This window comes from Xiphias gladius, chromosome 15 (genome assembly GCF_016859285.1).
Source record: "Xiphias gladius isolate SHS-SW01 ecotype Sanya breed wild chromosome 15, ASM1685928v1, whole genome shotgun sequence".
Lineage (NCBI taxonomy): Eukaryota > Metazoa > Chordata > Actinopteri > Istiophoriformes > Xiphiidae > Xiphias > Xiphias gladius.
This window is the reverse complement of record NC_053414.1, coordinates 12,709,156-12,730,811: the sequence shown is the minus strand read 5'-3', so window position 1 is coordinate 12,730,811 and position 21,656 is coordinate 12,709,156. Positions and strand designations below refer to the sequence as shown.

The 21,656-nt window shown below is 39.4% G+C and overlaps 1 protein-coding gene across 12 annotated transcripts in view; it reads right to left on the bottom strand.

Moving 5' to 3' along the window:
• Positions 1 to 21,656, bottom strand: part of inpp4b (inositol polyphosphate-4-phosphatase type II B) — a 237,754-nt gene that overhangs the window by 19,274 nt on the left and 196,824 nt on the right. For all 12 annotated transcript variants that reach the window (XM_040147195.1, XM_040147196.1, XM_040147198.1 and 9 more), the window contains 5 exons: positions 20,311 to 20,415; positions 17,162 to 17,270; positions 9,105 to 9,288; positions 2,819 to 3,154; positions 1,742 to 1,880 (listed from right to left, as the gene is read on the bottom strand). In XM_040147195.1, the coding sequence (XP_040003129.1) occupies positions 1,742 to 1,880; positions 2,819 to 3,154; positions 9,105 to 9,288; positions 17,162 to 17,270; positions 20,311 to 20,415 (873 nt within the window). The remainder of the gene's footprint in view (positions 1 to 1,741; positions 1,881 to 2,818; positions 3,155 to 9,104; positions 9,289 to 17,161; positions 17,271 to 20,310; positions 20,416 to 21,656) is intronic.

Here is a 21,656-nt window from a genome sequence, read left to right as displayed (position 1 = left end):
TAGTTTGAAATATATCCCCAAAAGTAGCCTATAACAGACACAGCCACACATCCTTGTTTTGCTGTATTTGTGGGGACCCGTCAATGCATTCTCTAGTCGCTTGCCCTAACTTTAACCATCACAACTGAATGCCTAAGCCCAACCCTTTTCCCTAACTCTCACACAAACACACACACACACACACACACACACACACACACACACACACACACACACACACACACACACACACACACACACACACACACACACACACACACACACACACACACAGCCTCTCCTTGTCGCCTGGTAAGACTAATGCCGCTGCTGTGTGTGCCAGTTGGCAGCTGTAAGAGGCCGAGCACTTGTCTGGACACAAGCTTGATGCAGGACTTCATTGGACGTAAGGGAAGACTGGGCAGCTTGCGGTCAACAGTGAATGGCTCTGCATATCAAATATAGCTTTCATCCACTTCTCTGGCAACAATTTAAGTTTCTCTTTTGCTAATGCTTAAACAACAGGGAGTCTCGGAGTTGGACCAGAGTCTTGTGTCGCTCCTTTCAACTCACACAGTGAGAATGTGCATTTGGTTTACTTTAATATAATTTTTGGCCGAAAAGCGCTTCTTAAGCTAAAATTAGCCGCTTTTTTGTGATGAGAACAGATTTGTTGCCAATGATAATGATGGATATTGTTTATACAAAGTTAATAACCTATGATGCACCGCGATATCTTATTAACCAAAGACATAAAACAACCTCTGAATCTGGGAAGATACATTTTCAATAAACAGGAAGGAATCATGATCCATATTTACTTACTGTATTCTAAAGTGCCTCCAGTTTTGCAGGCTTTTATAGATAACTGAGGTTATCTATCTTTTATAGATAACGTCTATGTCACCACTGAGTCTGAGCCTTCTAACACACAGCAGGTTGTCTGCAGATATCAAAGAGTTAATAATTATGTTATTAGCTTTAATTACCACATATAAAGATATTTAATACCAATTTTGGGACCAATCATGCAGAAAGAAAAAAAAAAAACTACGATAATCACCTTGTTGTGCAACCTGTTTGTGCTGCTAAAGGATATTTTATTCTGCATCTTTTAGACTGTGCTCCAGAAAGGTGCCTTTATCTCTCTCTCTCTAAGGAAGGAACGTTTTTTTTTTTTTGTTGTAGTGTCTCTAAAAAAAAGTAATTAAGTATATTTGATTTGATTCATCATAACCATTAGGTCGGCTTTGGGTTCTGATTCTGTTGCTGAAGTAAATTGACCAACAATGGCAACAACAACGGTTATCTGGTTCAATAGTGAACCAGATAACCATGTTTATATTGAAATAAGACCTCAGAAATTTAAATTTAAACAATGACAATTTAAGGAGCTGACTTACCAGTCTAGTATTAATAAAAGTATATCACTTCTTAATTAAATACAGGAGAATGGTTTAGAAAGCGGAGGATGGATGGATGTCCATTATAGTAAAATAAAATATTCATGTTGCTGAGCTACAATCAAGACAGGTATCTCTCTAATGTTTATGTCCAGTGGCTAGACAGGATTGCAAATTTCAATACTGACCAGCAAACATCAGATAGGTACACTTTAATAATAGTACAGGTTTTCCATTGATAGTCAGTTACCTGCCAATGTGCAAAATCACAACCATTTATGGCAGATACATAACCACATTCAATGGATGGTTCCTGCCGAAGCCAATTGATAATTGTGCTTCAAAAAAACGTTATTTACCAGGGTTGTGTGAGGTGATGACATCAGCTAGCTGCTGTTCGGGGACTGACTCCTGTTTGCTGCTCTCTTCCTCCTGGAGTTTGTCCACCATGGCGATCACACAGTTGAGACATTTTGCCACGTTGGCCCACACCCTGTCCTAAAAGAGCCGAATATACAATCAGCAATCAGATCAGCCTCACTGATCAGATCAGTTTCTCACACTCTCTCTCTCTCTCTCTCTGTTTGAGATAGTGAGATTGAAATGAAAATGTGAAATAAGCAATGAAAAAGAAGACTGTTAAATCATTTAAATGTGTGTGTGTGTGTATATATATATATATATATATATATATATACATCCTTTACATTCAAAAACAAAGCAAAAAGGTGTTTCCCTTTACAGTCTAAACTGGCTTTTTGTGCAAAAGGTCAAAAGGAAATTACTGTCTGGATATTCTGTTACTCTCGAAGTGTTTCCATTGTTTGCAGCTTTCTGTCTCTTTTCCTGAGCTCTTAATATTCACTGACGAGTAGATGTTTTCACTTATGTGTGCGTGTACAACTATGACAATCCACGTGTGTGTGTATGTTGTAGAGTGGTGGTGTGTATTTTGGTCTTTGAAGCTTCAAAAATGGGGTTTGAACATCTTATAACTGTGAGGAATATTTTGAGAGATAATTGGGCATTGGTGTGCAGAAATCATGACAAACTCCTGCTGTCAGTGTGGCGTACACTGTAGTCATGCAAAACAAACCAACAGTCACACGCACTTCAGTGAAAAGAAGCAGCATGGCTTGGATTCAGTGAAAAGGACACGGAGTCAGTTTGTCATGAAGAAATGGTTAAACTCCTTTGAGAAAAGCTCTCATTAAAAAAAAAAAAGTAATGTTTGGTATGCAATCTAATTTTGCAGGTAATTTAACTTATTTGCCATAAAAATGGATTGTCTGTAATACAGCTTATTTCCCCACATGTACTCTACAGTGAGGACCAGCAGTAAAAATAACAGTTTGTCATGTTGTACGTAAATAAACTAAAACCATAAAAAGCCACAGCTTTGAAAGATTTCTTAATGACCTAGAAGTCAGACTCACCCATTCCTCCTCGTCATACTCTTTATGGTGCGGTATGGAGTCTTGGTGTTTCAGAGGCAAAGGCCCACCTTCTCCTCTAGTTGTGGTTTGTGATCCTTCCACATTATTACACACCACTGTGCTCTCAGTGACTGACGTGGCTGGACTGTGGCCTAGAAGTCCCTGGACCGGACTCTGGTTCTGGTCACTGCGCTGGAGGATGTGGCCTTGATGTTGGTCTGCCTGGACCGGGGTTTGCTTCTGGTTCTTGGAAACGTACCCAGGCTGTGCTGCATGTAATGCTAGTAGTGCACTCTTGACCAATTCATCCTTAAGTGTGTGAACAAACTGTTCTGTCTGTAGCAGAGAAGAGAGAGAGGGATCGGAAATAAAACAGACACTGAAAGTTATATTGGGATTGCAAATGGAAATGTAAGCACTGAAAAAGCAAAAGAGACATAGTAAGAGAGAGAGATAGACAGAGACTGTCACATTGTTAGGGAGAGTGGGTGGATGAAAATACAGGTGGAAGTGAACTTGGAAGCGGGTAACTATTTACAGAGCAAGTGAAAAGAAACAAGGAAAATGAACACTCTCCTTCACAATAAAGTAGCTGCTCTCTATTGCCGCAGCACAGCCAGTGAGCAGCAAAAACAGCAACAAACAACAAACAATTCAATTTCTTCTCCTCCAGCCTGGTTCTCCAGGAGCACACCTCCTTTGATCTCAAATTCACCAGCTACTGTAAGTTCATGATGATCCCGGTACCAAGGAGCATCGCACACGCTGCTGCCACTGTGTAAAAAAAAATGATAAGGGCTCTCAAGAGTAATTGAGTTAGCACTGCAATAAGCAATTCTATTACCGCAGCAAAATGTAGTCTAACAAAACACATGAGCCAAGCCTCCGTGAAAAGAAACCTGCCAGGTCATTATATACATATAGTATGTTTGCCACGCAAATGCCTACTTCTCTGATGTGGACAGAATAGTGAATGAGTTTGTTGAGACCGCCAGACGTTGTGGAGACAGCTTGGTCAGCAAAGAAGGCCTTTGTATGGATGTCATGAGGAAGTGATTTTGAGATTTTTTGCCTTTTGACCCCTTAAAATAAAGCAATGTCAACTTGTGACCCCTTTTAACAGACTGCCTGTGTAAATGACCTGCCAATAATTAAACAAAGGAGTGATTTCTGATCCTGTCATTGGTGTAATTATCCCTTGTACAGCCACCTATCCAGTATACAGTAAAATAAGAAAAAGGCCTAAAATAAAAAATGTTGGTATAAGAAAGATAATTTTGTCTAGCAGAAATCATATAATCATATCTTAACACCTAAAAGTTATCTTTCAGCCCTTTGGTGGAAATCAATATAAAAAGGTTTAGGGGCACTTAAAGTCTGCAATGCACCCCATTGAAGTGAAGATTTAATAGTTCAACAGGGAGAATCTTGTCACTCACGTTCTGCCGCTTCTTATGGCTCTAATCTTCTCCATCTCTTAAATTCACAATTCCTATGAATATGTCACTGGTATCACCATATTTGACCCATGATCAAATCGCTTCCTTCAGCTCAGTTCAGGTCGGACACTCGTAATCATTGAGTATGTAGGTTGTTCATAACGCTGTGACACTCAGCACTGATTCAGTTAAGTAGTATGTTCAATCCGTTGCAGATTCAAACTGTTATGTTCAGTTCGGCGCACAATTAGGTGTAAAGAAGCACTGTTTATACGCCTAGTAGCTTAACAGCAGCCAAAAGAATTATCACATCATGATCTTTTCCGCGGCTTTCACAAGCTTTCAGTAAGCTTTTACAGTAACCGGTAGTAACCACGCTTTTGGTCATCAGCGAGGGGCAATCCAGTGCTAGAAGCTACTGATCCAGTCAGTAACAATGAGGATTCAGTACTGTATAGTTAGTTCAAAGAAGATTCTGTGACAAAGAATCACCTGTGAATGCACTGAAAACCTCTACCATCATACACCTTTGCTCCACTACCACCAGCTACACATCTATACACTGAGGGACCATGACCTATCCTCCTATCCTCATATGGGCCTACACTTAACGAACACACTACACTTACCCTTCACATCAATACAGTTATGCACTTTAAATTGATCTCACCTTATTAAACTGTAGTTCCCAACACTGACCTGTTACATCTGTTAATTTGGCGACTTTTCAAAAATCTCACTTATTATAGCATTTATTGAGAAGAAACTGCTGGCTTGCTTTAGGAGTCCATCTTCCAAAGTGTTCCTCTTGTGATGCAGCTACGGTCTGTTTCAGTCATAAAAAAAAACAACACAAAAAAACCCCCCAAAAAATATGATTTTTGGTCCATCTGAACATGGTTTAACTTTTCTGTTCTTGATTCAAAAGCTATAAAGACTGTTACCCACACTGAATTGGCCATTTGATGAATGTTTAAGCAGAGGAAGCAAACAATGACTACACTTAAAACACCATTGTATTTAATTCATATCCATTTTAATTGCCTTGCACAAATCCAAATGAGTTCCATTACTGTAAGTCAGTGATGTGAGAGCTAAAATCTATGGATAAGAAGAAATGTTTAATTGTCTGAGACCAGGCATTTCTGCTGGAATACTATCATGTGATTCACACATTTGTATACAAAGAAGTAAATATCATTTTAAAGATGAAAATGTCCAGTTGACTAAAAAATTAACCACGTTTGATTCAGTAACTGAAAAATTCAAAATGTGAATTCATGTTTAAATTGAACTCTGCTTACCTGACCTCAATTTTAATTTGCAATCTATGAGACCATGTATTATTCATTATCTTTCCTAAGATGATTGAAGAAAGACACACACTGTATTTAAAACATTCTGGGGCATATTTTCACTTCCTAACTACAGGATCACAGAACTGATGTATCTGACTATGCCAGTACTTATACAATTACTTTTTATGCTGGTGAATTTTGTTTTAAAAAAATGCTATTCAGGCATTTTTGTTGTGGATAAGAGTTGACTGATTACATTAGAAACCAAGCGTATCAATCAAGAAACTCTTCATTGAGTTACTTTCTTAAATATTCAGTCAGTGCCAGGTTTTTATCCTGCAAGATCAAGATCTACGGGCAAGTGCAGAAAACATTTTAATGATTTACTGTTCCGCAGGATCCATATAGATATTGTGTTCAAAGTGAAATATCACAGGTGCACTCCTCTGGGCAAAAGAGAAAAGCATTGCAGTTTCATTTTCTTATCATAGGCTAAACCAAAGCAACTTTGCTCTTCCATGTGCAAAAACTACTCTTCAGTGTAACTCTTCCACACCAACCTGTTTTAGAGTTCTGAAATGCTCTAAATCCCTTGGGAGAAATTCTTTTTCTAGTCTTTCTTCAATAAATCTGCTGATGTGATCTTGACTGAGCAGAAGCGCAAGTAAAAAAAAAGGCCTCTGTGGACTCCGACTGCGCAAAAAATAAGTTACGTTTTATCTAACAAAGAAGAAAACTGTAAGAATCTATTCACCCCGAATGGTTTTATGCTGAAGGATTAGCGAATTCATAAATAGAGCCTTTTCTCTCAGTGTAACTTCAAAGGTGAGGTGGACAGAGGTTGAATGGACAGAGCTGGTCGGATTCAAACAGCACTTGGCTTTGAGGTGAATCACTCACTATTGCGTGTAAGACCTCTCTACAGCATATTATTAACATAATCATGCATAGACAAGCAAAGCCACAAACCTTCCCAGGAAACCGTTACAACGAAGACATATAACTTGTCCTAGGACACAGCTGGAGGGAGAGGAGATGCGTGACAATTGTCTTTTCACTGTGATTATCATCAGAGAAATTATCATCATCATCATCAACAGAATAATAATCATACATAGAGAAGCAACCGCACATCTGCCGTGTCCAACAGTAATCAGAATGTGCCAAGGAGAAGTATTCTGGAGTGAAATATTGAATCAAGCCTGGAGACGGGTGGTCTGAACCAAGAAGGAACAAGTCAGAGAAAGCAAGTATTCGATAAAAAAGGTTCTCACATCCTCCTAATTTTTTCTGGAGGTGTCTCATCTTCAGATTCTCTGAGGGTGTGACTTGCTGTCTTTACTGAAGAAACTTCACAATCAATGCAGAGAACCACTCACAAATGCATTCGCCTTTATTTATATGTCTGTAAGATGGATATCAAATTCCATCTGACCATAAGTCTGCGTATAGAGTTTTTTTTTCTTTAGTGTGTATGTCTTTTCTACCCTTTTTTTTTTTAATCATTTATGTTTTTTTTGGGGAGTTCTTCCTCATCTAAATCGAGCGTGTAAAGATGGAAGACTGTGTATGTTGTCCAAAAGCTTGTTATTTTGGGAAGTATGCTTGCTTGTATGATTTGCTTTCCTGCTGAGAGTTAAGGGAGAAGATTGATGTCACTCACAGTACATGTGTAGCTGGATTGAAATATATACAGACGGGCAACAAATTAACGGAATAGCCAGCATAAAGTTTTCCTAGTAGGGTGTTGGGCCACCATGACCTGCCAGAACGGCTTCAGTGCGCCTCGGCATTGATTCTACAAGTCTCATGCACTCTACCTGAGGGATGAACACCATTCTTCCAAAAGATATTCCCTAATTTGGTGTTTTTTGTTGATGCTGGTGGAGAGCACTGCCTAACACGTCGTTCCAAAATCTGCTGACTGTGTAGGCCAGAGCATATGATTCACATCATTTTCATATTTATCAAACCATTCAGTGACCCCTCGTTTCCCACGGAGGAGGCATTGTCATCTCGTTTCTCCATTCATTTTTCAGGTTTTTCCTTTAATTTGTCACTCGTCTGTATGTTAGCTTAGCCTAGCACAAAGACTGGAAATAGGGGGTAAATGGACTGGCTCTCTCGAAGAGTAACAAAATCCACCTACCAGAACCTTTAAATTTTGCTCATTAACGTGTTATTTCTTGTGTGTTTAATCAATACAAAAATCAAGGTGTAAAAACAGTTATTCCCCGATCACAGGATAGTTTCCGTACAACTGCTCCTGGCCAAGGAATAGTCGGGCACATATTGCCCTCGTAAAACAGTGAATTGTAGTTTTTACACTTCAGTTTTTGTGTAAATAAAACAACTGAGATATAACATGTTAAATACTGAGCTTCAGAGGTGCCTGCTTCCCCCGTTTCAAGTCTTTGTGATAAGTTAAGCTAACCAGGTGCTGGCTGTGGCTTCATATTTCATGGACTAGCACAAGAGTTCTACTGATCTTTTCATTTAAATCTCAGAAAGAAACTAAAATTTCCCAAATTTTCGAAAGATTCTTTTAAGCCTCTTGAATCAAAATTGTGATTTTTGGATATAAAAATGAAACTGACTAAACTTGACTTGTGATTTCACACTTGTGTACATGTGTGAACAAGTGACCGCGAGTCTATGTGTGTATGCAAACACACAGATATTTGTGTGTCTGTAAAAAAAGATGATTTTTGTGATGGATGAGCAGATGTGAAGGGGGAAATATTGATATAAATCATGTGATGTTGTTCATGATTGGAGGCTCTGGGGCTTGAAAGAGTGATGTCACTTGAACATCAGCAGACAGACACAGTTTCACACTTCGGCTGCCCTCAGCCACACATACCTACACACACGAACCCGGCTTGAGATTTTAATCAGAGAGCAGCCCTTCTTGTGTTGACCAGGCCAGGGGTTTACTTGGCAAATGTGTGCGTGTCTAATCAAGGATAAGAGGAAGTGGTGACAGAGCGAATGTACCCATTAAGCAGGCTGATTGGGCTCTATTCCACTGTGGCAAAAACCATCTCTCCCACAACAGATTGCAATCTGACAGCACCAGATGTAATTCATTAATTATACTGATAAAATCACCTCAACTTCATAAACGTCCATTATTTTGAGAATTTGTTAATATTGCAGCTTTTATTGTCAATGAAACTTGTACTTTGGATATTACAGAGCTGGTACCGAATCACTCTTATAGGGTAACTCCTCTGAGAGGGTAAACATTTAGCGTTGCAGTCAATTTAAACCAATATATCCACCTGAACAGACCCCATTCGATTTCAGCTCCACTAGGAAAACTATTGCGTATCAGCTCAGAAGCAGAACCCCTGAGAAAATAATTAAGTCGTTTTTGGATGAATATGGGCTTAAACGAATTTATTGCCACAGGCTGAGGTGTTACCTGTCAATGTGTGATGATGTGTCCACGAATAAAAGTGGTGCTTTCTGTATTGCACCAAAGAGGCATACAGGGATAGCTGAGGTGGAAGGGAGGTTGGGTACAGGATTTTTGGGCTGCCTCACCTTGTCAGAAAGGTTCTTGAGTGCGTCCTTTAGTCCAGTTGAAGAGTGCTCCTGGGCAGCCTGAAGGAGCTGGTCTGCTAAGCTTGTGATGAGGGGCTGGAGGAGGCTCATGGTGCTGAGTACCTCCTGAGCTTTGGCTGTGTGCTCTGGAGAGTAGTAGATACACTGGTAGGCAGTGCTGAAGCTGTGGTGGAGGAAAAAACACATCATTTCAGATTTGACAGATTTTGCTGCAGTTGCATGGTCATGGGCTGGACACAGTGCTGTCCATCAGTTTTAAGAAGAGAAAGGAAAGTGGCCCAAATCTGATTTGAAAACCGGGCCACACTTGCTTGTAATGAGACTGTAGCAGTACCAGACACAAGCTCAACCCAATTGTTTTGTTGAGATTTGTGCTGCTGATTTTCTTAGTGTCCAGTTGCCACTGGCATGTGTCAAAACTAGCAAAGCAGGACGAGAAAGTACTTGATATCAAACAGCAGCAAGTGCCGGTTGACATGCTCCATCTGGAGGCAAGATCAGCCCTGAAACAGAAAAAGCCAAACATACACAGCGAATCAAAAACAGGTTGTGTGTGTTTCCTACAAGTTGTAATTTCAGTAAATACTAATGCTTTCCTAACCTTGTAACAATTTGTTCTGTGATAAGACCATGAACTGCATCTCCATGAAAGACTGTTATCGTAAAACAGCATTTTAAAATGGCATTAAAAATCTAATCAAATATATTTTATTAACAGAAAATTAAGCCTAACATTCATTATTATTATTTTTTTAATTTTTTATAGGTTATTCAAAGGGATATTCATTGTGTTGAGATCGAGTATTGACAAACAGCTAAATAATGTGAATTTACTGACTGTAAACATTACTTTATCGTGCACAAATTTTCTGAGCTCATTCCACTCTTCTGTTGCCTTGAAAATGTTCTTGAGCAACGCTTTCCAGGTACTCAGTCTGAACTGTTATATAGGACCTGCAGTCCATTGTCAACCCATTTTTGCTTTATGAATAATAAATCCCTTCTTCGTTTCTAGGGAGCTATTTAATCTCAGACAAAAACACCCTTTGTCAGTTCCTAGATTCAAGGCAAATCATTCCAATCAAACATTCTCCTCGGGTAAAGTTCCAGTGACTTTCAATGAGTTTCCGCTGACTTCCTGCCATCAGATAGAGCGAGGCAGTCATTTGCAACCCTCCCAGCTAGTTTAGAGTCAGCTCTGCAAGCCTCTATGTAGGCCAGACCCCAGAGCCAGATCCTAAGGCATAATTGACATAAGAGTGAGAGAAAGAGGGAGCGAGAGAGAGAGAGAGAGAGTGAGATAGTGAGGGAGGGAGGGTCACACACAAAGGGCTGGTAAAAATACAGTATTCTCTGCAAGACTCTGATATATTTTGAAGTGAGGGAGAGAAAGTGCTTCTTGAGAAGTCGTCCTGTGTGGAACAGCACTACCTGATGTATCAATAATTTCAAAAATCTGAAGGCCTTAAGGAATTAGGCAGAGTAGGTACTAGCCACTAACTATGTCTTTTACTGGCTAACTTTAAAATCTTGGCCTTGTCATTACAACTAATGAGCCCCCAGGAGGACTACCACCAACAAGCTCAAAGCTAATCAAAGGAATCACTAAGTGAGGGAGACACAGGGCAAAGTGTGAGATACCCAACCGCACAGAACACCACCATTTCTACTCGCAAACTTCTGTTATCCCTACTTCCACAACCATACCTTCCAATACTAAGATTTCAGCCTCATAGAAGTGAAAAAATTGAAAAAATCTATTGCAACAAAGTAAAGTCTGTAAAACCCTTTCATCCTCTGCTAGCTTACATTCGTCTTACTACATTATGCAGAACTAAATAGAAAAATTCCTACAGGACTGCAACGGTAGAGATACTCTAGAAAAGAAGCAAAAGAGAAAGTTGATGAAAGAGGACAATTGCTTCAGCAGCTGAGATTCAATAACAGTCCTGTTGACTCATAAGTTCAAATCCAATCCCATTAGGGGGACTATGCAGGCAATAATGAATGTAGGGACCTGCCACCTGATGCTAGAGGACAGAAATGATCCCCTCTAAGGCTGGCTAGTGCAAGGAACTTTAATTGCCTCATTAGCATTGTTGTCAGTCCAAACCGAGACCGCAAACTATGCAAAGGTAAAACAGCGTAAACCCACGAATGCAAACTTGATGAAAACGGGCGGATGTCGCAAAGGGGATGTTGCATACAAGGATCTGCTTGTCATATCAAACCTTGGGTATGTTTCCCATCCCTATTGTAATTTGGGAGTGCTGTGTGCCAAGTTTTTAAAACACAATGACAATAAAAAAGGGGTTTGATGCAAAAATCCACAGTATAATCCAATAACAACAGCGATGAAACAAACACTGCCTTTGTGGATCTAAATATATTTTTTCTTTTGTTGTGGATGTGACAGACAGCTGTTTGAAAAGTGTGAGGCCATAGTTAGTGGCATCATTGGATTGCAATATATATTACAAATAAGTGCAAGAGTAGAGTCCTGTCATCTGGCTAGGTCTAAGGTCAGCAGGACTAAGCCTCAAACTTACAGCACACCTGAACCTATAAAAGCCCTCCTTATGCCCAAATCCTTTACTTTTATTTAAAGGAGCTCCCAGAAGAGCTTATTTACTTTTTGTAAGTTGAAAGCAGATCTATTATAATGTTGCAATCTGGATACATTACTTTGAAGTTAAACACTTTGTTCTTGTGCAGTTGCCTTTTGACCGGATCATTCTGAGTGTCTGATCTATTGTTTTTGTTTTCCTTGAAGCGCTATATTATCTATAATAATCAGAAGTTTATTTTTTTTTAAATTAATTTTTAAAAGAAAATAAAACGTTAGATGGCTTTTTGTACTTAGATTATAAATTTGCTGACACAGAGGCTCCTAATAACAGCCCTCGTAGCGGTACTGAGAATTCCCTCTTTTTACACACCAGGCAATGCTTTCATTGTGTACAACCGATATATACAGTATATGAATGTTTACTGATATTCATAATATGAATGTAAGGCACTTGCCCAGCAACTATGTAAACTTTTAAGTCTGCATGTTATTCGTGAATATTTATCTATATGTCTACAGTCCTAAAAGACCCAATATTTTAAATTTCCATACATGCACTAAAGAGCATTTCAACTGAACAGTTTTTTTTGTTTTCCCCTAAAGGGACAGACTAAGGCCTATCAAATCAGACTGTATGGTTGCCTTTACGAGTGTTTTAACCATACACAAGTGATGCACAAGCTCAATTTCACTGTGCCACGGTCAAATAAAGATCAATGACACTCTGATTTCTTTCAAGAAAACCCCTCGATGTATACAGACATACCACCTCATGAGTAGAGCTTTGTGATGTGCCCACAAAGTGTATTTCAGTTGACTCTCTCAAATTGGAGCTACAGTAGATGTTAACAGTGACCAGAATCCAACCACAGCCACTTGCCTGCCCTGAGCCAACAGTGAATTGTACATGGTACAGGTGTTTTTTTTTAATATTTTTGTCACTTGAATGGGTTGGGTACTTATACACCTCTCTAAAATCACACAAACAAATTTTATTCACGTTTTACTCTCCTGTTTTTCTGTCATAAAAAAAAAAAACCTGCAGACACATCTAATTGCACAGAAACAAACAGTTATACTCCAATCATGGCACTAATTCCAGGATGCAGAGTAAAGTTTAATATTGGATTTTTATCAGCACCTCTCATCCATAACAGCTTGCACGTTCCTCCGATTTTAGCTGATTAACTTTCTATAAAGCCATCTGAAGGTGTTAGGTTTGTTTTCCAACTGGAGTCTTTAATTTGTTTGGAAACACTTACCAAACTTCAGTTACATGTGCCAGATCTAAACAGAATCCCAGTTTATGCAGTTCAGTGCAGAGTGGAGAAAGTCGCCCTGTGTGCACAACACACATGCAGTAAAGGTTGACCGTGGCTGTGATGATCAGCGTGATATGGAACTGTAGAGCAGAATCATTACTGGTCATATAACTGTGCTGGTTAAATTTAAGAGTGGTGGGATTGGAAAAAAAAGAACCTCTTATAAAAACTCCACAGTTACTGTATTTGTGGCTCACATCCAGTTTCATTACATTAATTTTCAGTTTACACAGACATGTTAAGGCCCACACAGAAAACCATTTTGTTCCATTGTTTGGCAGCAGTGACATTATTGGTGCATGTAAGATAATTGAATGGAGCCACTGGGATCAAATAAAATTGGGCATCATCACAGAAAACAATGGAGACAGCTGGTTTTTCCATATATTCAGAAACAATGATTCAATTCATCTGGCCTTGGAGGCATTTTTGGGCTGGTGCTATATTTTCATTCGCAACCCTCCAAATCCTGTGAGAGAGTATTAGTTTCCTCTTAGGTGACGCTCCACCAGACTCCATTAAATGATGTCAATACGTCATTGTTGGGAGAGCAATGCTTTTAGAAAGGATAGCTGCCAGACTCCAACAAACTCACTGATAACGAATGATAATGGATTCTTCTTAATCCCACCTCATTTCTATGTGTGCCCTAAGTGTGTCACATGCCTCCAGCCATAAAAACACAGAAGGTGTGCTGCCAACTTTGCACAATATGCACAATGCACCTGGATGCACTTCGCACCCCCACTTTGATTCACTAAGTTATCGCCCTTCATCTGCTTACAATTCAAGTTTCACACAGACAAACGGCACTGGATCTCCTGGAAAAGGACCCACCCATATGCTCAAACATTAGCAGGGCACCACGTCATCAGGTAAACTTGAGTCCAGGAGGCGACCTGAGTCTACTAAAACTACCAGTGTGTCCAGGATGAAATTCCGCTTTCGTTTTCCTAAATGATCAATAGAAATCGGTTATAACAGTAATGATAAGCGGGAAAACCTGCTGGGCCCAGCGGACTAATTAAGGCAACATCTCCAGCGCATGGCTAATTAATAGTGTAAAGACAATTAAGGAAGAACTTGTGGCCGGCTGCTGACAGCCAGCAGGAGTAAAATGAAGCCACGTCATCAGAGTGCCCTGCAGCACTCCAGGTGACTGCCAAAGCCTCCTTCGTCATTTAGACAGCACGCTCTAATCATAGTTGGCCTCAGTAAAAATATACAGGTTGCTATAGATTCATGCTGGAAGGTCTGATCTCAAACCAGATTGTTTCAACTGCAAATCCCCACTTGTTGTTGAATCCTCCGCTGGGCACTGATCACACATCAGTTCTCAGTATAAAAGATAAAGCTTTCCTCAGTGACTCAGACATAAGGTAGAAACCCGGATCTGACACCAGATAAGCCTCAAGGCTACTGCCAGCATCCCTCTCCATCACCCACAGAACCTGAAGCAGGCTGATTCCAGAGCAGGCGAAAAACTAACAAGCTGCTTTTCATTAGCATGGAGTCCCAGCCAATGCCAATGTCCTATTCTTCACATACACACAGTAGAACTGGGAGGAAGTTATTTTATTGCACAACATTGCTGATAGTCACATTAAATCTGAACATTGGCCCCAAGAGACACTATGTGCCAGTCTCTGTGTCCCGGAGATGTGTCGTTATGCAGTTCTGCTTGACCAGGAGGCCTGGCGAAACGACAGTGCTTCTTTCCTCTCTGTTCAGAATTCAAAGACATGTAGAGAGTAGCTCTACTGCACAGCTTCTGCACCAACTAAGTAAAGCTGATCTTAAAAAAAAGACGCTTGTCCAACATTCTGCTTTGAAAACCGTACACAGGTCAAAAATTTATACTATTTCTTTTACTCCCAGACACACACACACACAGTCAGTCCAGGTAAGAAAAAAAAAAAATGACAACTTTCAAATTCCATAAAATCTGTCTCAAAAAAAGTGTGTTGCATCGTTATGCAGATTATCTGAATAATTCAACAGACTGTTAATGAAAGATTAGACCTCCTCAGCAAATCCACAGCTATGTCTATAGGGTTCAATTAAAAACGGATAAAAATCCAGTGATTTTTAAAACAGCCATTTGAGTAGGACTGTATGCATTAATGAAAGATAAATGCTCTTGCCCTGTGTGTACATGTGCAGGGTATCTGGAGGAATACTAAAGTGTAGCTATTGATTAAACTCTTTTCTGGCCCATCCTGAGAGACGAACTACATTGCATACTCTGGTCATTGCCAAGTTTGACCAATGCAGGTTTTTAATGGATTTGGAAAGAACCCCCTCCCTCTCTTCTAGTGTCCAGGGAACAAAGATGAATAGCTCTTTTATTGCCCTCCTGGTAACACCTCTGTGCTCAGGTTTTCGTTTTTTTTCCTTCCTCAATCCTTTTCCACCGTCTCTTTGATGAATTAATATCACATTGAAAAGCCAAGTCTCACATCTTGCAGATTGTTCCCTTTTTAATCAAATGTGATTACAAGCATGTTTTGAAAGGCGAGGAGGCATACTGGGAGAAATATGAGTGGGCGTGCGTGGGTGTGTGTGCACGTGCACATGGATCTTTGCTCTGCTGAAATAGGCTGACTTGCAGTGCAATTAAGTGACTCTCAACTGGACTTGTGCAAACGACTACAGTACTTTACATTCACACACAACAAAAAAACCTAATCAGGTCCTTCTAGGCTAAAAATTTGTTGTATGCATAATAAAAGCACATTATAGCATGAAATAGCGAATGCTCTTGATTTTTAAGTCAACACACATTCATTGCAATGGCCACTGTGGATACACAAAGAAACTGAGTTTTTTCCTATTTCTGACGATGACTGACGAATGACTGCATTCCAGGGCAAACATGGACAAGGCTCAGCGCAGGCCGTAGTCAGTTAGCCAGGCGGAAAATTGGAAAATTTAAGCTACAGTGAGTCATTAGCTAAGTCAAATATGAAACAAAAAGCTCTGTCTCCCTGGTGAATTCTTTCTGAAGTCTAATCTCTCATTCCAAAAAAGATTTCACTTCAGTGGATTCTCAAAAATATGTTAACCTTATCATTATCGTTCTAGCAGATAAAACTGACCATCTTCAACAAATTTACTTGTGCACTTAGCGTAAAAAAAGTCCTTTTTAAAAAAATGTTTTATCAGCATAGGCCCCCAACTATTTTCCCATCAATTTATCCTTTTTTACCCACGCCTCACGCCTCACCCCTCTCCATCTTGTCTCTCTACCTCTTTCTTGAGCTGCAAACTCTGTAACTAATTGGATCTGGTATGGTCTGTAATGACTTTGCACTCTATGGGGAGCTCTGGGAAAAATCAACCTTCATTTCTTCTGGCATCACTCAAGTGACCACATATGGATCTCCAGTGACAATCCTCCATCCCGTATCCAAAGGGCATGGACAGCAAAATTTACAGGATACTGCTAGGAAGTAATATGGATATGTATGAATCTGTAGTTTGGTCTGAGCAAAGTACATATCTCAGACTTCTTGGTGCATTACTCATAGTTTTTTCTACTAAGAATTCGTAGTTTCTCAGATTAAGGACTCCTTGACCTATTGTGGACTGTTATCCAGACTCTACACATCTCATTATTTTTGTAGTAACAATGTCATGACCACTCAGTACGTCAGCTGAGAATATTTACAATTCTTACAACCTTTGTATGACCATTTGGGTTTTGAATTCAAGTACATTTTAAGCACGAGCTCCAGCTGGCAGCTGGCTTTTGGTAGAAAAATTGGTGGCTCTTCAGTGAGAAGTTAACATACAACTTCAAGAGGGAGAAGAAAAAGCTTGCCAGGGAAAAGAACCAGTGTAGAGGAACCCAACAAACCTTTTCCATCATGCATGTTGCCTCCAGTCAAATTGAGCTGTCAGGGGCAGTGGAGTTCAATTCCTATTTCAGCAAGGCTTGGCTGTAAGTAACTGTATGGGGCTTGGAAAATCAAGTCCATAGGCCAGGGACAAATTTGTCTGTCACTGTCAATTATGCCCAAGTTAAATTCTTTTGTCAATACAAACCTGTTTCCACCTCAGCATGTGTCCTGTATTAAATCCCCCATTCCTTCTAAACACCATGCCTGCATGCTGCAAAGGTTTGCATGGATTTTTTTCCCTACCTCTTCTTCTCTGCTTCATATCTGCTTAGGAGACGTTGCAGACCGCCACACTTGAAGCCCTGGAAGTGGGCTGCAGGAGCACCAACAGTGACAATGTCATAGAACGCATCTGTAAAAACAGAGAAAATAGTATTTTAAATCTCAACTCTGAGATGTATAAATACAGCACCTTGGAAACACTGGAGGCACTGGAGGACCTTGAGGTGAGGAAAATGTGATTCAAGAAAATAAAATATCCTTGTCAGGGTTAATTTTTCAATTTCAAATAAACTTCAACCTAATTTCAAGTAGTAATTTTGCAAAATGTCATCTACAGAAATGCCTCTATTACGTGTTATATCAACAGTTGATGATATGTGAAACTATCATGCATATCACTATGAAAACATTCTGACATGACTAATTTATTGTCTTTCTATAACTGTTCTTTGCATCTGATATATGAACATGATATGGCAGCATTGTATAAGTGCGCCATGTTACATTATGTTATTATGAGATATCATTTTTTATCCATGCTAGGAATTCATTCAATAGAAATGAAGGAATGTGACTTCTTCTATTATGAGCTTATAACTTTTATAATGTTTCTGTGTTGGTTTTACGTATATTATTACTAGTTATTTTACTCCAGTATGTTCGAGTATTTTGTGGTATGTGTTAGTGTGTGCTTTCCAGCATGGGGGTAATTCAATAGGCCTGATATAGTAGTATGTGAGGCTGAGTACTATACCTGACATTAGGGTTGTCTCAGTATTTATGAATATACCATGCAGCTTTTTCAAGGCTATGATTCACACTAAAATGTGAAAGTTGTGAGGTGGTGCTCCTACAAAGTGTTACCTTCCATAAAATATATAATAAACACACACAAATGGTTTTTTTTTTGGCACCAACAGATATGCCATATGAATTACAAAGAGGAATGACATTATTCTGCACTTTGCTAGTATATTTACTTTTAGGCGTACATATTTGTAGTTTATTTATATTTTTTCTTTACTGTTATATTACCAGTGCTCTCTCTCCACCCATCTTTTGCTCTTAACATAGCACTGGTCCCACGTTGAATCAGAAGGACAGCCAATGTCACAGCGCTTCCTTCCAATTTGCACACAGCCGTCAAAAGTAAATAAACACTTCACAGACGGCTAGGCAGGCACAGAGGTGCTTACAACAGGCCTTGTTTTGAATGAGTAATGGATGAGGCTGACAATTAAATCAGAAAAACAGGGCAGAGGAAAAGGGGGTGAAAGCGGGATTATGGGGGTGAATATTTTGGTGTGGTTTAGAGCCAGGTCAGTTAATGAACACCCCTGGGAAAGCAACATTGCGCAGCTTCGACCAAGGGAAAACACTGCTTGAAAAATTGTTGAAAATAGAAATTAATGACACAACACAGCTCCAAGTGTTGCCACAGAGATGCGAGTGATGTGACCAACAGCCCCTAATCCCTTAACAACACCACAATAGAGGTTTGATGTTGGGGCTTTGCTTCTACCCAATGCTTCTTCCATTAATTATCCCTGTGCCTCGCCATGAGGCTCCCTGTCCGCCACATGTTGCCCCTGGAGTTTTTAGATGTCCAAGTTTTCTTAATTGGTTCTCCCACAGCAGAAGTACACTGGAATACAATGGTGGGTTTCAGAACATCAAGCACAATGACCAATTTGTGCTTGATTTGCCTGCTCTTCCTCTCCCACCGACCTTTTCTTAATAAATCAGTGGCAGAACAAGTTGTATTAGCACGGTGAGGACAGTCGCCTTCTAAAAGAGGAAATTGACAGTGGCAGTCGGGATGAGTGTGTATAAGTCATATTTGACCCATTCCACAATCCTGTTTAACAGTGACAAAACATCCATTTACTTGACCCAAATGAGTGCCGAACAAGGTTTCAGTTCAGCTTTGCCAAGCTGAGCTGTTTAGGGTGAAAAATATTTTACAGTTGTCATTTTAGAGACAGAAGACAGCCATTCCCAGCAAAAGAAATGAATACTTTTTTGAGCTCCAAGTGTTTTTTTTTTCCTGATTTCCTTTTCTTGCCGGATGATCAATAGACAAAATGAAAATGAATGGTTTAGTGTTGTTGCGTGGATTGCCTAGCCAAACTCAAGGAAATGCATCACTTCAGAAAATCACATGGAACAATAGAGCAATTGACTACAGCTGGAAACTGAGACTCTCCTCCATTAAGGAGCGGTTTCATGTTTCCTGTGCCTGACTGATTGCAATCATTTATTCCATGTCTTTTTCCTTTTCAAATGGAACAAAATGTGCAATTGAATAGTAATTCCCTATCAGACAAGGTTATTACAGTAGATTAAAAGTAGAAAGTAGCCTGATATTCAGACTGTATCGCAATTTTGGTACAAACTTGAGTCTTTTTTCACTGTATTACTCACAGAGGTGTTTCTGTTATTCAGCCTACCCTCGTTGACAAAATAGAAAACACCTCTCAGTATATTGCAATACAGCCCCACAAACTGCAGGCTCCAAATGATCATACAGTTGAATCAACACCTCTCTAAAACAGTTTCCACAAAGACTGAACATTATACGCTTCATGAATTGCAACCCTTTTTTCAGCTGTCATTCCTGATGTTTTCACTGAAAGAACCACAGTTGATGTCAAGGCTCGTCTGTCTACAGCTTTCCATCAATCATCGAGTGTATATTTAAAATTAAGCCCACTCACAGGTAGTGAGGCAGCAGTTAGTCACCTAATACACTGAGGCAGTTCCAGGGCAATAACAGGCTCTGCCAGCCAGAGAACAGTGGTGGAGCAGATAGCCTAGTCTTTCTCTCCGGAAAAACGCAAAGGGCTTAATTAGCGTTTTGTCTGTCTTTCCCAGGCCAAGTTAATTCTCACCCTTCCGCCTAGGTGAGGATAAACCTGCCTGTCTGAGCCCACGGAGTATACCTGACAGATGGAGAAGTCAAGCATAGAAAAGCAACAGTAGGTCACAACCACAGCAGTGGTGTGTCATATGTTGTGGAAGCTGTATTTTAGGTTACAAGCGGACAACTGATTCAGCTCAAACAGCTCTTTTGTATTGAACCTAGGTGCTTTTGAGTAGGTCTGGAAAAAGTATAAAGTCACTAAGTGCAATAATAAGTCTAATACAAGGCTAAGGAAGTAGTGTCATACCTGTTTTTCTGGGGCACGTCACCCTCATCCTCTGGGTGTGCAAGTTTATTGGGATGAACTCCAGAGATTTCTGGGCTTTGCAGCAGCTCGGCTTGAATGACCGACCTGAAAGAACAGAGACATGAATATGTCATTTTGTCATGAGACCTAATTGTGTTTGGACGAAGACTTCAAAGGTAAAAACATCCCTATGATGGCATCATGAATTACAAAAAGCCCTTACCATCTGCTATGGCTATACTATGATCCTTCCAACATGACTGCTTTATGTTGCTTTTCTCTTTCTAATCTTGTTAATGTGCTTACGTGGAGGAACAAACACACAGAAACAGATTAGCAAACATTTGATAAAAAATTTGACTGATGTTCAAATGTTCTCTTTGATTTCCCCATGAATGGAAAACACGTGTGACTTGAGATCTATTTACTGAACAACCAAGTGACAAAAGGGAATACATATCAACCAATTAACCTCCCTTTAAGTTAAAGGTTGTAGAAGTAGTAGTAAAACTGTGGTAAAAGAATATATGAAATCCAATGATGATTTTCATTTTTCTCCAGTGAATGGGTGCTTTGAGGAATACCCAAAAACAGAGTACAGTACAACCAAACTGTCAAAGTATTAAATTTACTATTTAAATTTACCCGTCTATTTTGCCAAAGAAAGCATATTGTCACAGATTCCACAAACATTATATAAAAAAGTAAACTGCAAATTATTCTTTGTTGGACATGTTATGATTAAACTTATGTTAAACATCCAAGCCATTCTACTTTTAATGCCCCAAGCAAGATTATTTAGCACATATCTAAATACAAATATTAGATAGACAAAAAAACGAGCATTAAAAAAACAAAAAAAACGAGCATCTCAAAAGTAGCTCATTTTCAATCAGTTGCTTATAACATCCACTAATGTGAAGAGTAATCCTTTAAGAACAGGATTGTATGCCCTTTGCAACCACTGCTTTGGTCAAAATGTCCAATTAAAATTTTCTACTAACGATACTCTTTGTTTGTGGCTTATAGTTTAGCTCAAAATCACAATCTGACTCTCCGTGTTGGCTGCTCAAATCTCAAATATGTAAATATTTGATGAGCCTCTTTGAGATGAGGCTAATCTTTCAAGAACAATCAAGCAACAGAGGAAATTTGTGTTGCAGACTTAATTCACTTAAAATGAAAGCATTCAGAACAGGTACAGTAGACCAAAAAGAGAAACAAAACTTATCATATCAGCACGTTTCATCTAGTTTGGCTTTGAAACTTGTAATTAAATCCTCTTTTAAAACAAGTGACTTTGAATTTCCCATCTAAGGCATTTAGCTCAAGTTAAAAACAAATTC